This window comes from Mobula birostris, chromosome 2, assembly GCF_030028105.1.
Source record: "Mobula birostris isolate sMobBir1 chromosome 2, sMobBir1.hap1, whole genome shotgun sequence".
Lineage (NCBI taxonomy): Eukaryota > Metazoa > Chordata > Chondrichthyes > Myliobatiformes > Myliobatidae > Mobula > Mobula birostris.
The window spans coordinates 129,645,458-129,665,578 of record NC_092371.1 but is presented as its reverse complement, the minus strand read 5'-3'; the positions used below and the strand labels follow the sequence as shown (position 1 = coordinate 129,665,578).

Genomic DNA, 20,121 nt, shown 5'->3' with positions numbered 1-20,121 from the left:
GGGTTTCAGTACCGAGATAATGAGAAAACTAATGGTGAATTCTGGAACAAAATGTATAGTCTAGCTCTAATTCCAAAGCTATTTAAGAGTGAAAATCAGGATGAAAGTCCACCTCACACGAATGGTTATGAAAATCTGGAACTAACTTGCTCCAGGTGCCTGAATAATGGGTCAATTGAACCTCTCCTAGAGTGGGAGTAGACTGTGCAGCTGATCTGTAGTCTGACTCCTCACATATGGGTTTTGTAATTCCACTTAATAACTAAACCTTGGAATTCCGTTAACTTTTTAAATGTGCATTGCATCCCTTCCAAGACCAAAATATTCTAGTTTTAAATGCAGTGCCCAAAACTACTCGTGGTTCTCCAGGTGTGGTTTAATCAAGATTTGTTCAGCTGTGCTAGATTTTGTAGCTCTCAAGTTACAATAATACATAGAAAATAGGTGCAGGAGTAGGCCATTCAGCCCTTCGAGCCTGCACCGACATTATGATCATGGCTGATCATCCAACTCAGAACCCTGCACCAGCCTTCCCTCCATACCCTCTGATCCCCCTAGCCACAAGGGCCATATCTAACTCCCTCTTAAATATAGCCAATGAACTGGCCTCAACTGTCTCCTGTGGCAGAGAATTCCACAGATTCACCACTCTCTGTGTGAAGAAGTTTTTCCTAATCTCAGTCCTAAAAGGCTTCGCTTTTATCCTCAAACTGTGACCCGTCGTTCTGGACTTCCCCAACATCGGGAACAATCTTCCTGCATCTAGCCTGTCCAATCCCTTTAGGATTCTATACGTTTCAATCAGATCCCCCCTCAATCTTCTAAATTCCAACGAGTATAAGCCTAGTTCATCCAGTCTTTCTTCATATGAAAGTCCTGCCATCCCAGGAATCAATCTGGTGAACCTTCTTTGTACTCCCTCTATGGCAAGGATGTCTTTCCTCAGATTAGGGGACCAAAACTGCACACAATACTCCAGGTGTGGTCTCACCAAGGCCTTGTACAACTGCAGTAGTACCTCCCTGCTCCTGTACTCGAATCCTCTCGCTATAAATGCCAGCATACCATTCGCCTTTTTCACCGCCTGCTGTACCTGCATGCCCACTTTCAATGACTGGTGTATAATGACACCCAGGTCTTGTTGCACCTCCCCTTTTCCTAATCGGCCACCATTCAGATAATAATCTGTTTTCCTATTTTTGCCACCAAAGTGGATAACTTGACGTTTATCCACATTAAATTGCATCTGCCATGAATTTGCCCACTCACCCAACCTATCCAAGTCACCCTGCATCCTCTTAGCATCCTCCTCACAGCTAACACTGCCACCCAGCTTCGTGTCATCCGCAAACTTGGAGATGCTGCATTTAATTCCCTCGTCCAAGTCATTAATATATATTGTAAACAACTGGGGTCCCAGCACTGAGCCTTGCGGTACCCCACTAGTCACTGCCTGCCATTCTGAAAAGGTCCCGTTTATTCCCACTCTTTGCTTCCTGTCTGCTAACCAATTCGCTATCCACATCAATACCTTACCCCCAATACTGTGTGCTTTAAGTTTGCACACTAATCTCCTGTGTGGGACCTTGTCAAAAGCCTTTTGAAAATCCAAATATACCACATCCACTGGTTCTCCCCTATCCACTCTACTAGTTACATCCTCAAAAAATTCTATGAGATTCGTCAGACATGATTTTTCTTTCACAAATCCATGCTGACTTTGTCCGATGATTTCACTGCTTTCCAAATGTGCTGTTATCACATCTTTGATAACTGACTCCAGCAGTTTCCCCACCATCGACGTTAGGCTAACCAGTCTATAATTCCCTGGTTTCTCTCTCCCTCCTTTTTTAAAAAGTGGGGTTACATTAGCCACCCTCCAATCCTCAGGAACTAGTCCAGAATCTAACGAGTTTTGAAAAATTATCACTAATGCATCCACTATTTCTTGGGCTACTTCCTTAAGCACTCTGGGATGCAGACCATCTGGCCCTGGGGATTTATCTGCCTTTAATCCCTTCAATTTACCTAACACCACTTCCCTACTAACATGTATTTCGCTCAGTTCCTCCATCTCATTGGACCCTCTGTCCCCTACTATTTCTGGAAGATTATTTATGTCCTCCTTAGTGAAGACAGAACCAAAGTAATTATTTTTACTTTGGCTAATTTGTATGCTTCTTCTTTGAAATTGATACTATCCCTAATTTCTCTTGTCAGCCACGGGTGCACTACCTTCCTTGATTTATTCTTTTGCCAAACTGGGATGAACAATTGTTGTAGTTCATCCATGCAATCTTTAAATGCTTGCCATTGCATATCCACCGTCAATCCTTTAAGTGTCATTTGCCAGTCTATCTTAGCTAATTCACGTCTCATACCTTCAAAGTTACCCCTCTTTAAGTTCAGAACCTTTGTTTCTGAATTAACTATGTCACTCTCCATCTTAATGAAGAATTCCACCATATTATGGTCACTCTTACCCAAGGGGCCTCTCACGACAAGATTGCTAATTAACCCTTCCTCATTGCTCAAAACCCAGTCTAGAATAGCCTGCTCTCTAGTTGGTTCCTCGACATGTTGGTTCAAAAAACCATCCTGCATACATTCCAAGAAATCCTCTTCCTCAGCACCTTTACCAATTTGGTTCACCCAATCTACATGTAGATTGAAGTCACCCATTATAACTGCTGTTCCTTTATTGCACACATTTCTAATTTCCTGTTTAATACCATCCCCGACCTCACTACTACTGTTAGATGGCCTGTACACAACTCCCACCAGCGTTTTCTGCCCCTTAGTGTTATGCAGCTCTACCCATATCGATTCCACATCTTCCCGGCTTATGTCCTTCCTTTCTATTGCGTTAATCTCCTCTTTAACCAGCAACGCCACCCCACCTCCTTTTCTTTCATGTCTATCCCTCCTGAATATTGAATATCCCTGAACGTTGAGCTCCCATCCTTGGTTACCCTGGAGCCATGTCTCTGTGATCCCAACTATATCATAATCATTAATAACAATCTGCACTTTCAATTCATCTACCTTGTTACGAATGCTCCTGGCATTGACACACAAAGCCTTCAGGCGCTCTTTTACAACTCTCTTAGCCCTTATACAGTTATGTTGAAAAGTGGCCCTTTTTGATGCTTGCCCTGGATTTGTCGGCCTGCCACTTTTACTTTTCTCCTTATTACTTTTTGCTTCTACCCTCACTTTACACCCCTCTGTCTCTCTGCACTGGTTCCCATCCCCCTGTTGTGAACTAACCTCCTCTCGCCTAGCCTCTTTAATTTGATTCCCATCCCCCAACCATTCTAGTTTAGTCACCTCAGTAGCCCTCGCTAATCTCCCTGCCAGGATATTGGTTCCCCTAGGATTCAAGTGTAATCCGTCCTTTTTGTACAGGTCACGCCTGCGCCAAAAGAGGTCCCAATGATCCAAAAACTTGAATCCCTGCCTCCTGCTCCAATCTCTCAGCCACGCATTTATCCTCCACCTCATCGCATTCCTACTCTCACTGTCGCGTGGCACAGGCAGTAATCCCAAGATTACTACCTTTGCGGTCCTTTTTCTCAACTCCCTTCCTAGCTTCCTATATTCTCTTTTCAGGACCTCTTCCCTTTTCCTACCTATGTCATTGGTACCTATATGTACCACGACCTCTGGCTCCTCACCCTCCCACTTCAGGATATCTTGGACACGATCAGAGATATCCTGGACCTTGGCACCAGGGAGGCAAACTACCATCCAGGTCTCTGGACTGCGTCCGCAGAATCGCCTATCTGACCCCCTTACTGTCGAGTCCCCTATCACAACTGCCCTCCTCTTCCTTTCCCTACCCTTCTGAGCTACAGGGCCGGACTCTGTGCCGGAGGCATGGCCACTGTCGCTTCCCCCGGGTAAGCTGTCCCCCCCAACAGTACTCAAACAGGAGTACCTATTGTTAAGGGGCACAGCCACCGGGGTACTCTCTATTACCTGACTCTTCCCCTTCCCCCTCCTAACCGTGACCCACTTGTCTGCCTCCTGTGGCCCCAGTGTGACCACCTGCCTGTAACTCCTCTCTATCAACTCCTCACTCTCCCTGACCAGACGAAGGTCATCGAGCTGCAGCTCCAGTTCCCTAACGCGGTCCCTTAGGTGCTGCATCTCGATGCACTTGGAGCAGATGTTGACGTCCGGGAGGCTTGGAGACTCCAGGGCCTCCCACATCCGACACCGAGAACAATAAACTGCCCTCACACTCATACTGCTCCTCTCCTCAAATAACAGCAGAAAATGAATGCCAAACCTTCCTCGCCTCGCCTGTTTCCGCCTAAGCCCGGTGAACCGAAGCCCTTATGCCTTCACTCTGCTCCCGGCTCACTCCGCTGCCCGCTGTATGAGGCTCTGTTCCTTTTAAATCTGCCGCGCTGCACTGCCCGACGTCACACGCCTGCGCAGTCCCGCCTCTCTGTACGCCGAACATAATATATGGTGTTAAGCTTTGAATTTTGTTTTATTCATGAGGATTTTAATCTGTGCATGTGAATAGCTACATCTTTTTTAGATCTTCACTTTCTATCATTTCTACCCTATTCCTTCATCCAAAATGGATGTGACCTCATACTTGAAGGTGATTGCAGATTACTGGTGAATCTTGATCAGTCAGAGAAGCAGGCTGAGGAGTGGCAAATATATTTCAGTTCGGAAAGTCAAACCAGCAATGTACTATGAACTTGTACTATGAATGGTAGGGCACTAGTGGGTGTAATGGAACAGAGGGACTTAGGAGTTACAGTGCATGGTTTGTTGAAAGCAGCATTACAGGTAGACAATAGTGGAAAAAGTCTTTTACTACCACTGGCCTTCACCAGTCACAGGTTTGAATAGAGGATCTAGGACTTCGTGTTGGATTGTACAGTCGATGTTGAGTCCGCACTTGGAGTACTGTGAACAGTTTTGGTTACCCTGTTATAGAAAAGACATAGTTAAACTGGAAAGAATATAGAAAAGATTTCTGAGGATATTTCTGGAACTAGAAAGACTGATGTATAGGGAGAGAATGGCCAGGTTAGGTCTTCATTCCTTGGAATGGAGGAGAATGAGGGACAATCGTGCAGAAATGTTTAAAGGTTTGAGAGACTTAGAAAAAGTGGATGTTAACGTACTTTTCCACAGGATAGGGCAGTCCAAAGCTAGGGCACGTAGTTTTAAGGTAAGATGTAAAGATTTAAAAGGGACTTGAGGGGCAATTTTTTTTTTCAGGCACAGGGTGGTAAGTATATAGAATGAGCTGCCAGAGGAAGTGGTTGAGGCAATTACAATAGTATAGTGTAAGAAGTACTTGGATAAATATATGTAGATATGCAGCTAGAGGGATATAGGCCTAACACAGGAAATTGGGACTAACCGAATGGGCATTATGGTTAGCATGGACTGGTTGGGCCAAAGGGCCTGTATCTATGCTGTATTGCTCTATGACTATAACTTGAGGTGAAATCTCTCTGCCATTATTTTGACTGTTTAATTAATCTAGCAGTATCACTGATGCTGACAATTGTTTTACTGCATCAATCGATCAATCAATACATAATGTCATTGAGATATTTCTGTTCTAAATTATTTCCATGCAAAGATTATATTCAAACAAATGAGATCTGTTGCAATGCCTGTTTAAAAATTTGTTTTAAGAATTGGATATACAGCTGTACCGTATATTGCATTATCTGCAAATAATTATCACGTTCTTGATCAATGGCTAAGTAGGAAAAGGGACCACGTGCCTGAATACTGTTTCCCTTTTCATGGTGAGTTAAGAGTTTACATTGACCGTGACAGCTTTTGAGGACGTTTTGGTACTAAGTGTTGTGCTGTGGAAGATGTACCCATGTGTTCCTGTGCCTTGATTGTTGCTCTGCAGAATAGCCCAGTGTTCTGACTTACCTGTTACTTAGCTCCAGAATTATACTGGCATATTATGCATGGTTAACACTCTGGGTAAAAACATACTTTGTCAAATTTAGCATGACTTGTGTTGTGGGAAGCACAAAGCAGAAATGAGGAAAGTATTTGCCAAGCTGCTTGTTACTAAGATATGACTGAATTTTGTTAGGCAGCAACGTATTGAGCAGAATGTTTCAAACCTGTGGTTTTTGCTATAGTAAAACTTAATGCGTTCTCAATTCACCTCTGAGATCCTTAACTTTGAGTGGGCCATTTGGCTATTTTAGCTGTACTGATTCTCAGCTAACCCATTTTGTTTTATTTCTCTATCTTGCCTCAGAGAATACATGTTGCATTTTTCTTTCCAAGTATGCACTTTTTCAAAGCAGTATTGTTTCAGAAACTTCTGACACTTTATATTGTTTTTTGAAAACTATACCTCCAGCAGCCTAAAATATATATTTTTAGAATTTCCAGCTCTTTTCCACCAACAAAAATAAATTCTTATTTATGACAGATCTGTCTAAAACTATCTATCTTAAACAGGAAATACTAGGAACACTTGGCAGGTCAGCCAGCCTCTTCGGCATTTCATATTGAAGACCCTTCAAGGTCAATGGAATGAGAAACAGTGTTAATGTTTTGGGTTGAAAACCCAAAGGGTCATTGTCAATAATATGTTAACTGTTTCCTTACCCTCAGACACTGCCTAATCTGCTGAGTATTTCCAACATTTTCTGTTTTTATTTCAGGTTTCAAGTATCACTTTTTTCCCCCCATTACTGTATTTATGGATAGGAACAGTTGAAGGAGTAGTTTCTATGTTGTATAACTGACTTTCTGCTTTGTGCTGGAGCTCACAACAGCTCTTTTATTGGCCTACTGAAGTGCCTACAATATGTGAGACCTGAAAACATCATGTAGTGGCATAGATACAGCATGGAAACAAGTTGTTTGGCCCATCATATCCACACTGACCAATGGCCACACATCTGTATTAATCTAAACTTCCAAGCTATGTCGTGGGGTAGGCACATCCTCCGTCAAGTAGAACAATTATGAATGATGTAGGCTGTGTGACACTCCTGCGTAGGCCATGCTGCAGTGCCAAGCATAGAGTTACCATTGGCAGCTTTGGATTTAGAGTACTATATGAACTCTCAGGGTTCTGAAAGAGGTAGCCGAAGTGATTGTGGAGGTATTCGTAATGATCCTTCAAGAATCACTAGATTCTAGAGTGGTTCTTACGACTATAAAACTGCAAATGTCACTCTGCTCTTCAAGAAGGTAGGAAGGCAGCAGAAAGGAAATTACAGGCCAGTTAGCCTGACTTCAGTGGTTGGGAAGATGTTAGGTCCTGCTGAAGAGTCTTGGCTCAAAACGTCGACTGTGCTCTTTTCCATAGATGCTGCCCAGCCTGCTGAGTTCCTGCAGTATTTTGTGTGTGTTGCTCGGATTTCCAGCATCTGCAGATTTTCTCTTGTTTGTGATTTAGAAAGGATGTAGCTATCCTCATGCCAGATTAAAATACAGTCCTCGTGAATAAAACAAAACTCAGAAAGTTTAAAACCATGTATCGTTGTAATCAGAGAGCTAGAAAATCTAGCACAGCTGAACAAATCTTGATTAGACCACACCTGGAGAACCATGAGTAGTTTTGGGCACTGCATTTAAAACTAGAATATATTGGTCTTGGAGGGGATGCAATGTACATTTAAGGAGTTAATGGAATTCCAAGGAAGAATGACGAAACCTATGCCTGAGGAGTCAGACTACAGATCAACTCCACAGTCTACTCCCACTCTGGGAAAGGTTCAATTGGCCCATTTCTCAGGCACCTGGAGCAAGTCAGTTCCAGATTTTCATAACTATTCATGTGAGGCGGACTTTCTTCCTGATTTTCACTCTTAAATAGCTTTGAAATTAGAGCTAGATTATACCTTTTGTTCTAGAATTCACCTTTAGATTTTTCACTATCTCGGTACTGAAATCCTAGTTTCGTAACTGTTTGGAATTAGAGCTTATACTCACCAGTGAATATACTTTGATTCAAGATTGTTTAATATCATTTCCAGTACACAAGTGTAAAGGAGATTGTAGTATGCATAATAACCCGGAAACAACTGGCTTTTGATACCTTGGTTTTTAATTTCTTTCCTCATTTCTTGAAATGGTCTTTCTGGTTTTCATCCTCATTTCTGTTCCCATCATTATCTTGTTATATCCTTAAATGTAGAACAGCACAGCACAGGACAAGCCCTTTGGCCCAGAATATTGTGCCAAACTAATTAAATCAATAACTCCTACTTAATCTATCCTTGTTCCTTGCACATTGACCATAGCCCTCCCCTTCACTGCATATCCTTGTACTTTTCTAAGAGTCTCTTAAGTGCTTCAATGCTATCTTCCTCTACCATCACCCTTGGTAGTAAATTCTAGGCACCCACCACTCTCTGTGTTTAGCACAGTACAGTATGAGCCCAAAATGTTGTGCTCACTTATATAAACCTACTGCAGGATCAATCTAACCCTTCCCTCCTGCACAGCTGTAACCCTCCATCTTTCTTATATCCATGTCCCAATCTAAAGATCTCTTAAATGTCCCAATTTGTACCAGCCTATACCATCACCCGAGCAGTGCAGCCAGGCACCTACCACTTTGTAAATTCAAACCTGCCTCTGACTTCTCCCCTAAACTTAACTCCATTCACTGTAATTGGATGTCCTCTGGTATTAGCCATCTGTGCTCTGGGAAAAATGTGCTGGCCATCCACATAATCTTATGCTCTCAGCCTCCTTCACCCCAAACAGAAAAGCCATAGCTTGCTCAACCTTCCCCTCATAAGATATATTTTTTTAATCTAGGCACCATTCTGATAAATTTCCTTTGCACCATCTATAGCTTTCACATCCTTCCTATAATGAGACAACCAGAATTGAACACAGTACTCCAAAGGTGATGGGACTAATTCAGACCAGCACACCATATGTTTGCTTTAACCACCCTATCAACTTGCACACCCCCAACCACTGAGCACATCCAACGGAGAGCTGTTGCAGGAAAGCAGCATCAAGGACCCCAGCAACCAGGCCATGCTCTCTTCTCGCTTCTGCTATCAGGAAGAAGGTACAGGAGCCTCAGGACCCACATTACCAGGTTCAGGAATAGCTATTACCCCTCAGCCATCAAGTTCTTGAACCAGGGGGGTTAACTTCACTCAACTTCACTCGCCCCATCACTGAACTGTTCCCATAACCTATGGACTTGAGGACTCTTCATTTCATGTTCTTGATACTTATTGTCTGTCTGTTTATGTTTATTTCTTTATTTTTTGTTTGTATTTTACACATTGGTTGTTTGTCGTGTTGGGTGTGGGGGTACGGTCTTTTGTGGATTCTATTGTGTTTCTTATATTTACTATGTGTGACGAAAAACCAAGTTATCAGAAGATTGATGCGAATGAGAGAGAGATAAGGGAGACAAATGGAGAAGCGTTCAAAATGTTAATGAGAGCGGAGAGAGATTAACGAAAAGAGTCACAATTCAGAATATTGACAGACCGGTTGCTTTGAACCTGAACTGTTTGAAGTTTGATGGACAGGCGATACCCCAGCAGGGGTATAAAAAGAACAGGTTCGCTAAGGCATGAGACACCACGAGACCACGAGACCCTGGAAGAGCGGTGTGCCCCCACAAGTTGGTGGGAGTTTGGAGGTCGGGTTCGAGGGAAGCGACCATAGACTGACAGGGTGAAAAGGTACGATCGGCGGGAACCTGGTGTGTGTGTCTGCCCTTGCCTGGGTGCCGGGTTCATCGCGGAAGAATGGTCGTATCCGGAACGGAGGGGTCACAGTCGGTGACCACCGTGGGATAGAAGACATAAAAGGAGCTGCCCGAAAGCCAACTGCAAAGAACATCAAAGGTCTGCTTGAATCAAAATTTGCATTCCTCTCTCTCTCTCTCGCTCCCTCTCCAACGGCACAACAGCGATTACTGCGAACTGTACTAAGCTGAACTAAACTCTGCGTCACTTGAGACTGATCATTTTACCCCTAGACTGCGATAGAGCTTGGTTGATTCCTATTACCCTAGTTCTGTGTACATGTATGTTTTATCATTGCTAACCTGTTGCATTCATATCCTTACGATTAGAGTACTGTGTTACTTATTTCTTTAATAAAACTTTATTAGTTTCTGTTAAACCAGAATCCAACACGTGGTCCATTTCTGCTGGTTTGGCAACCCAGTTACGGGATACGTAACATAAGAATGCCCACAAGAAAATAAACCTCAGGGTAGTATATAGTGATATATAATGTATGTACTTTGATAATAAATTTACTTCGAACTTTGAACCCACCTTTCCACTTCCTAGGACAGATCCTCCAATATGTTAGCACCAAGGAATTTGAAGCTACTGACCTTTCTACCTCTAATAAGGACTGGGTCATGGACCTCCAGCTTCTTCCTCCTGAGTCGATAATCAGCTCTTTGTTTTTGATGTTGAATGGAATGTGGCACCACTCCAGATTTTTCACTGCCTTCCTGTATGCCAATTTGTTACCATCTTTGGTTCAGCCAACAGTGGTGTCATCAGCAAACTTAAGTACAACATTGGAGCTGTACTTAGTCACGTTTCTCCAAATGCTCATAAATCCTGTTCCTAAGAATCCTCTCTGTTAGTTTCCACTGATGTAAGACTCACTGCTCTAATATTTCCAGGATTTTGCCTATTACAGTACCTTTATTAAACAATGGAACATTTGCCATCCTCCAATCCTCTGTGCTACCCCTGTAGCCAGGGAGGATGCAAAGATTTGTCATCAAAGTCCCAGCGATCTCTTCCCTTCTTCTTGACTAAATATTCCACTTTTTAAAAAAACTTGCCATGCACATCTCCTCTGTACTTCCCCTTTTCACCTTAAATTCATGCCCTCTACTACTACACACATCAAATCCGAGTAAAAGATGTTGGCTGTCAATCTATGCTTCACATCATTTTATGATCTTCTTTCAAGTCTTCCTTCAGTTTTTAGACTATAAGACATAGAACATAGAAATTTACAGCACATTACAAGCCCTTCGGCTCACAGTGTTGTGCCGACCATATAACCTACTCTAGAGATTGCCTAGAATTTCCCTAGCACATAGCCCTCTATTTTTCTAAGCTCCATATACCAATCTAAGAGGCTCTTAAAAGACCCGATTGTATCCGCTCCCACCACCGCCACCAGCAGTGCATTCCACACACCCACCATTCTCTGTGTGGAAAAACCTACCCCTAACATCCTCTTAGTACCTACTTCCAAGCACCTTAAAACTATGTTCCCTCGTGTTAGTCACTTCAGCCCTGGGGAAAAGCCTCTGACTATCCACATGATCAATGCCCCTCATCATTTTGTACCCCTCGATCAGCTCACCTCTCATCCTCCATCACTCCAAGGAGAAAAGGCCAAGTGCACTCAACCTATTCTCATAAGGTACGCTCTCCAATCCAGGCAACATCCTTGTAAATCTCCTTTGCCCTCTCTCTATAGTATCCACATCCTTCCTGTGATGAGGTGATCAGAACTGAACACAGTATTCCAAGTGGGGTCTGACCAAAGTCTTGTATAGCTGTAACATTACCTCACGGCTCTTGAACTCAATCCCACGGTTGATGAAGGCCAACACACCATACGGCTTTTTAACAACACTGTCAACCTGCGGAGCAGCTTTGAGTGTCCTATCGACATGGACCCCAAGATCTCTCAGATCCTCCACACTGCCTAGAGTCTTACCATTTATATTATATTCTGGAGCAGAGTTAGGCCATTTGGCCCAATGAGTCTACTCCACCATTTGGTGATGGCTGATTCATTTTCCCACTCAACCTCATTTTCTGCCTTCTCCCCATAATCTTTGATGTCGTCACTAATCAATAACCTATCAACCTGCACTCTAAATATACCCACTGACCTGGCCTCCACAGCATATCTGCCAAAGAATTCCACAGATTAACCACCATCTAGCCAAAGAAATTCCTCCATCTGTGATCTGAAGGGGCATCCTTTTATTCTAAGGCTATGCCCTCTGGTTTTAGACTGTCCCATTATGGAAACACCCTCCATGTCCACTCTTGGGCATTTCAATATTTGGTCAGTTTCAATAAGATCCCCCCCTTTATTCTTCTAAACTTCAGCGAGTATAGGCCCACAGCCATCAAAATGCCCTCATATGTTAACCCTTTCATTCCTGGGGTCATTCTGGTAAACCTCCTATGCTTTCATAGTTATGGGGCCCAAAATCTGCTCACAATACTCCAAATGCAGTCTGACCAATGCCTCAGTATTACATCCTTGCTTTTATATTCTAGTCCTTTTGAAATGAATGCTAACATTGCATTTGCTTCCCTTATGACCTATTCAACCTATAAAGTAAGCTTAAGGGAATCCTACACTAGGATTCCCAAGTCCCTTTGCACTTAAGATTTCTGAATTCGCTCCCGTTTAGAAAACAATCTATGCCTTTATTCCTTTTATCAAAGTGCACAACCATATTTTTCCCTACACTGTATTCCATTTGCCACTTCTTTGTCCATTCTGCTAATCTGTCCACCTATCTTTGTATCTTTCCTGTCATTCCATGGGCCCTTTTGGTGTTATATACTATCTTATTTAGCAGCCATATATGTGGCTCCTTGTCGAAGGCCTTCTGAAAATCTGAATAAACAACATCCATTGACTCTCCCTATCTATCCTATTACTCTAGAGAAAACAGCCTCAGCTTGTTCACCCTCTCCTCATAACTCATGACTCCTGATCCAGACAACATCCTGTTAAGCCTCCTCTTCATCCTCTCCAAAGACTACACATCAATTCTTATAATAAAGAAGCTTGAAAGCCCAGTCAACCAGACTCAAGAACAGCTTCTTTTCTACTGTTCTCAGACTTCTGACCCAATCACTTTGTTTATATTCCCTTCCTAGTGGGGTGCCATATTTTTGGACTCTTAATTCTATCTCTCTGTTATTGACACTTCAGCATTTCTTTTTGCACTACTTCAGACTGCACTACTCTATCTTGCACTATTCTATTTTTTTCCTTGCACTTGTATTTATTATTACCATGCGTGCAGTTTACTCAGTGGGCTTCACTTGAGCAAGAAATTTCATTGTGGCATGGTGTGTGTCAATAAACTAACTAATCTGATCCAAAATTCTCCAAGCTTTGGAAAGGTCCCAAAAGATTAGAGAATCATAAACTGTAGTACCCTTATTCAAGAAAGGAGGGAGGCAGACAACTTAATTTAATTTGGGAATATGTCAGTGGGAAAATGCTAGAAAATATTAAGGAGAATATTACTTGATTTTCTAAATGATGATAAAATATTAAATATTGTTTTTATGAAAGGAATGTATTAGTGTTCTTTTGAGGATGTAATGAGCAAAATGTTGTGGTTGGATTTCCAGAATGGTGGCAAATAAAAGATTACAACTCAGGGAAACACTTATTGAACGGTGCAACATATTAATGTGGATGGAGGATTGGTTTAGAAAACAGTCAGGAATGAGAGGTTAATTTCATGTTGGCAAGTTGTAACAAAAACAACAACAAAGGAACCATTGCTAGAGACTTGAATATCAATCAATATTGATGAAAAGACCATACCTGTGGCCAGATTCATTGATGATACAAAGATGGATGGGAAGGCAAGTTAGGCTGTGCAAAGACTATGGATAGGCTTAGTCAATGGACAACAATTGACAGGTGGACTAAAAGAATCAGAATTGGAATCAGATTTGTTGTCAGTAACATGTGAATTTTTTTTTGCTTTCTGGCAGCAGGACAGTGCAAAGGCATACAATTATTATAAATCACAAAAATAAATAGAGGGCAAAAGGAAAGAATAACAAGATAGTGTTCAATGACTGTTCAGCTATCTGATGGCAGAGGGGAAGAAGCTGTTTCTGATCTTCAATCTCCTGCATCTCTTCCCCCATGGTAGTAATGACAAGAGGTCATGTCTCAGATGGTGACAATCCTTTTTGATGAATGCTGCTACCTTGAGTCGCTGCCTCTTGAACTTGTCCTTGATGCTGGGCCTGAGCCTACAACCCCCTACAGCCTCTTGCTATCCTGAGCATTGGAGGTACTATACCAGGCTTTGATGCAATCAGTTAGGATGCTGTCCACCATACGTACATCTGTAGAAATTTCAAGAGTCTTTGGTGACATACTGAATCTCCTCAAACTCTAAATGAAATGGAGCTACTGGTATGCATTTTTCGTGATTGTATCAGTGTGTTGGGCTCAAGATGGATCCTCTGGGATGTTGATGCCCAGGAACCTGAGATGGTTAACCCTTTCTATCACTGACCCTTCAATGAGGACTGCTGCATTTTCTCCCGTCTTCCCCTTCCTGAAGTCCACAGTTAATTCCTTGGTCTTGCAGACACTGAGTTTCAACACCACTTAACGAACAGATCCATCTCATTCCTGTATGCCTTGTTATTGCCATCTGAGATTCTACCAACAGTAGTTGTATCGTCAATATCTTTATAGATGGTGTTTGTGCTGTACTAAGCCACATATTCATGGGTATAGAAAGAGTAAAGCAGGGGGCTACTTTGTTTGAGGTGCACCTATGTTGATCGTCACTGAAGAAGAAACCTTGTCTCTGATCTCACTGACTGTGGTCTCCTGATGAGGAAGTAAGGATCCTGTTGCAGAGGGACCTAGAGTTTGAAACTTGCTGAATACTACTGAGGGGTTAACATTGCTAAACTACAAGCTTTAACTGATACAGCAGCCTGACGTATGTTTTGCAATTGTGTAGGTACTCTGTAACAGAGTGGAGAGCAAGTGAGGTTGCACCTATTGTAGACCCATTGTGGTAAATAATGGTAATATTGAAGATTGCTAGGTATGTAATTATTCATTTTGCAAGATTGAAACAGAATATTGTCCAAATGATATAAACAGAAACTATGCTACAGAGGTACCTGAGGTGTCCTGTTTACGACACCATCCAGCTGGTACTTAGAAAGCCTTTATTGCAAAGAGGGTAAAAGTGGACAAGTCTTGCCATGAATATACAGGGCAATGGGAAAACCATGCCATGAACACTGTGTACAGTTTTGTTCATATTTAAGGAGCGACATACTTGTATTAGAGATGGTTCTGAGACTTCATCAGCTTGATTTCTAAGATAAAGGGGTAACATGAGAAAAGGTGAGCAGGTTGGTTTAACCTGGATTTTAGACAAATGAGAGGGAATCCATTGAAACACGAGTGGCTTGACAAGGTAGATGCTAAGAGCACGTTTACTCTCAAAGGCAATTTAGAATTAGAGAGTGTAGTTTCAGAATAAATGGATGCGCTTTTGTGGCAGAGGTGAAGAGAAATCTCTCCCAATGGTCATCAGTTTTTGGAATCCTTTACACTGAGTGCTTATAGTTTGATCATTGAAAGTATACGTAGTTGAGATACCTTCTTGTTCTGTCGGGAGGTCAAGACTTTCAGGGAATGGAGAGAAACAGAGTTGCGACTAAGTGTAGATCAGCCATGATCTTATTGGATGATGGAGGAGGCTGGAGGGGCAATGTGGCTGACTCCTCTCTTACTACACTTGTGTTTCTCATGTTCAAAATACATGCTTGTGTTTTGGGCAGGCAGGAGGGTTCAGGAGCAACAAGCCATCTGCTGGAGGAACTTGGCAGGTTGAGTAGCATCTATGGGGGTAGAAAGGAATTGTCGATGCTTTAGGTTGAAACCCTGCACTTGGACTGAGAGTGGAGAGGGGAGAAGCGGTGACAGTGAACGAGGTTCCTACAATGTGTGGCTTTTTAGTAATTGCCCATTCTGACTCAGCCGTTGTGTTCTTAAGCACAGGCATGGTCACTTACTGAATACATACTATCCACACTCAACCAATATAACATTCACTTATGTTCCTATAGACGCTTAGAAATGCCACATTCAATTAGAAATTGTTCTAAAATTTAACTATGCTGTTTAGTCTAAAAGTTGCTCATATTTTTAAGAAAAAGTCTGAGCAATTGTTTCAAAAATTGCTGGTACAAATGGTAACATTTTCCAGATGTACAGCATGTCAATCAAAAGCTGTAAAAAAAAAAATTAAAGATGGGTTAACATTTGATTCATCTGAACTGATTGTGACTTTTTGGGGTATAGCTGCAGCTATTTTTTTAAAAATTTATGACTAGAAGAACTCTTTGCTGGTCATCATCATAGGCCATCTTGGGTACAGGATGACTTACTTCCACGTCATTTCTGGGAAGGCTGATTAGTCCTAAATGAGGCCTCCAGATTTGGCTATAATTGTTGTTTTGGATATAACACATTTCTTCCATTGTTTGCACATCTTTTTAGGATACCTCAATGCTCAGTACCTTGCCAGCTGTTCCTTCTCATTTCTGCTGACACATTTACACTGTTGCTATGGGAAGAATCCCTGTCTCCATGAGTTTTAACTCTTGGACCATGAGTGCGTGCTACCTGAACAATGTTGTAAAGATAGTAGAACTGAAACGGCTAAGTTCAAGGGATCTATTTGGACAATGTTGCTGTTGTGTACTTCTATGCCTGGGCTTCGTTGTGAATTTTGAAGTACAGTATATAAGCAAGGGAATAAGAACCTTTGAGTTTTACCAGGATGCTGCGATGATTGGAGAGCACGTCTTTTGAGGATAGGTTGAGTGGGCTATGTGAAGTAAAGGAGGATGAGTGGCAACTTGATAGAGGTGTACAAGATGATAAGAGGCAAAGATCAAGTGGATATCTGGGAACTTTTCCCAGTGCAGAAATGGTGAATACAAGTGGGGGGTGGGGGTTGCATAATTTTAAGGTGATTGGAGGGAAGGTATAGTGTGGATGTCAGAGGTAAGTTTTGCACAGATAAAGCAGATGTGTGGAACACCCTGCTAGTGGTGGTGGTAGAGGCAGATAGATTAAGTACATTTAAGAAACTCTTAGATAGGCACATGGATGATAGAAAAATAGGAAGCTATATAGGGTGAAAGGGTTAGGTTGATCGTAGAGTAGGTTAAAAGATCAGAATCAGGTTTATTATCACCGACGTATGTTGTGAAACTCGTTATGTGGCAGCAGTGCAATACATAAATATACTATAAATTATAATAAAGAAGCAACCTGCAGTTTACAGTAGTTGTTCAGAGATAAGGCAGTGGAAACTTTCAGTGCATTGCTCGGAATACAGTCACTGGAGAGGAGGCTCAAATGCCAGTGGCCTCTTTCAATATCAAATGCGAGTAGCAGTACTTTCTGGGTAGACAAGTTCCAAATCGTAATAGGTTCCAAGTTTACATGCAGTGATGCTAAGAACATGTGAGAATTTTATGGGTTTTTTAACGATTAACATACGAGGAGAGTTTGGCCCTGGGCTTGTATTTGCTGGAGTTTAGAAGAATAAAACCTATTATTCTTCCTAGACAGTGGCTATTGAGATGATGTTTCTTTTAGTGGGGGAATCCAGGATCAGAAGGCACAGTCTCAGATCAGAAAGATGTCTCTTTAGAACAGAGATGAGGAGGAATTTCTTTAGCCAGAGTGTGGTGAATATATGGAATCTATTGCCACAGATTGCTGTGGAGGCCAAGCCATTGGGTAAAATTAAAATAGAGATTGATAGGTTTGTGACTGGTAAGGGCGTCGAAAGTTACGGGGAGAAGGCAAGAGAATGGGATAATAAATCAGCAATGATAGGATGGCACAGCAGACTCAATGGGCTGAATAGCCTAATTCTGCTCCCATGTCTTCTGGTCTTTTTTTTTAAATAAATAATTAGTACGTAAAGAGAGCAGAAATAGTGAGGAAGTGTTCAGTGTCCATTCAGAAATCTGATGATAGAGGGGAAGAAGCTGTTTCTGAAACATTGATTGTGAGTCTTCAGGCTCCTGTACCTCCTCTCTGGTAGTAATGAGAAGAAGGCATGTCTTGGTTGGTGGGGTCCTTAGTGATGGATGCCACCTTTTTGAAGTATAGTTTTTTGAAGATGCCCTCGGTGGTGGGAAGGCTAGTATCTGTGATGGAGCTTACTGAATCTGCAGCTTTTTGCAGCTCTATCTGATCCTGTGCAGGGCTCCCCTATCCTAGATGGTGATGTAGCGAATTAGAATGCTCTTCACGGTACATCTGTTGAAATTTGCTCGAGTCATTGGTGTGCCCTCTTCATATTTGCAACAATATGTTGGACCCTTGAACTTGAAGCTGCTTACCCTTTCCACTGCTGATCCCTCAATGAGGACTGATGTGTGTTCCCTCGACCTCTCCTTCCTGAAGTCCACAATCAATTTCTTGGTCTTACTGACGTTGAGTGCAAGATGGTTGTTGCAACAAAACTCAACCAGCTAATCTATTTCTCTCCTGTATTCCTCCTCATCACTATCTGAAATTCTGCCAACAGCCGTAGTGTCATCAGCAAATTTATAGGTGGCACTTGCATTGTGCCTAGCCATCCAGTCGTGGTTGTGGAGAGAGTATAGCAGTGTGGGCTGAAGGGCCTGTACTGTGCTGTAGTATTCAATGTTCTAACCTTTAGTATGTTAGTTGTAGTGTTGGGGCTGTACATTAAGATGTGGTATTAGATCTCTGGTCTACTCGACTAATATGCTAGCTGAGTCTGAGAAGTGTCTCCACATTTTGATGAATACCTTACACCCTTGTGCATTTGTCAGGTACTTGCATGGGGAAGGCTAAACATGCTAAGATGGTTTCAGTACTGATTCTGACATCTTTTGGCTCCAACAGAGGGAAGCTTGTCCAACACATGGAATGAGAAGTTCATTGCATTACCCAAGACTCCTCCATGGAAAGGAAGGAACTCCTGCTCTTTTGTTGAGACTGTAAGTCATTTTGTTTTATTTTCCATTATTGCAATTTTTAATGTACGGTGGTTCTCTCCATTCTGTCAGTCATCACTCGAAAGGCATTTGACAATACTGAACCGGTAAAATCACAGTTGATTTAAAACTTTGATTAGGCCACACTTGGAGTTTTGTGTGTGGTTCAGGTCACCCCATTACAGAGAGGATGTGGAGGATTTGGAGAGGTTGCAAGAGGTTCTCCAGGATGTTGCTTGGATGAGAGAGTATTAGCTACAAGAAGAGGTTGGACAAACTTGGATTGTTTTTTTTCTGGAATGTCATAGGCTAAGGGGAGACCTATTAAAATTTTATAAATTATAAGAGGCAGAGATAGGGTAGGTGGTGAATATTTTTACCCCAGGCTGGAAATGTTAAAGTACCGGAGTACATAGTTTTTTAGCTGTGAGCGGGAAGTTTAAATGGGATGTGCAAGGTAAGTTTTTTTTTTACACAGAGTACCAGGTGCCTGAAATTTGCAGGTGGTGGGAGCAGATGGAAGAGTAACTTTTAAGAGGCTATTAGGAAGGCACATGAATATGCAAGATATGGATGATTGCAGGCTGACAGCATTGGTTTGATTTGACAACACAGTTGGCACAGGCACCATGGGCTGAAGAGTCTGTTCCTGTGCTTTACAGTTCAATAGTTTAATTCATTTCACTTACAGATGGTGGAAGTATCCACTCCTCCTCTACTGACTAACCAAGGCTGACCCATAAACAGTAAGATGGCCCCTGCTTCAGTCCTTGGACTCTGCTGAATTAACTGACATTGTGTTGTGCAGTTGGCGAGATTGGAGAGGTGGTTGGGTAGAAGCCCCAGCTGGTGTGACCACTAAAAGCAAATTCTCATCCAGAATGCATCAAATTCGGTTAAAAGGACAGCATCCGCATTTAGTCTAGGCTCTGAGGATGACCCAGCCTTTGGTACACAGAAGGGATAATGGGCAAATCATCAGACCTGCTGGTCTTACTGGATTTATTGTGCGTGGAAGACAAATGGAAGGATTATCAAGAACTTATAGACAATTAATTTACTTTTTGTTGTAGCATTCATGCGTAACAGGATTGTACCAGTTACTCCTTTAGAGTAACTAACTGTCAGTTAATTTACTTGCATAAATGGCTTGAAATTTCATTAAGTAAGGTAAAATGATCGTCATTTCCATATTAATATTTTGGCTCGGACTAGAAGGGCTGAGATGGCCTGTTTCCGTGCTGTAATTGTTATAATACTAATTTTAACATTTTTCAATATTTTTTTATTTATATGGTTTTATTTGCAACTTTTTAAAAAAATTATTTAA

General features: G+C 42.0%; 1 protein-coding gene across 1 annotated transcript in view; it reads left to right on the top strand.

Moving 5' to 3' along the window:
• The window catches only part of lin9 (lin-9 DREAM MuvB core complex component), a 183,983-nt gene that overhangs the window by 99,846 nt on the left and 64,016 nt on the right, over window positions 1–20,121 (top strand). The window contains exon 3 of the mRNA XM_072248075.1: window positions 18,700–18,794. Within this exon, the coding sequence (XP_072104176.1) occupies window positions 18,700–18,794 (95 nt within the window). The remainder of the gene's footprint in view (window positions 1–18,699; window positions 18,795–20,121) is intronic.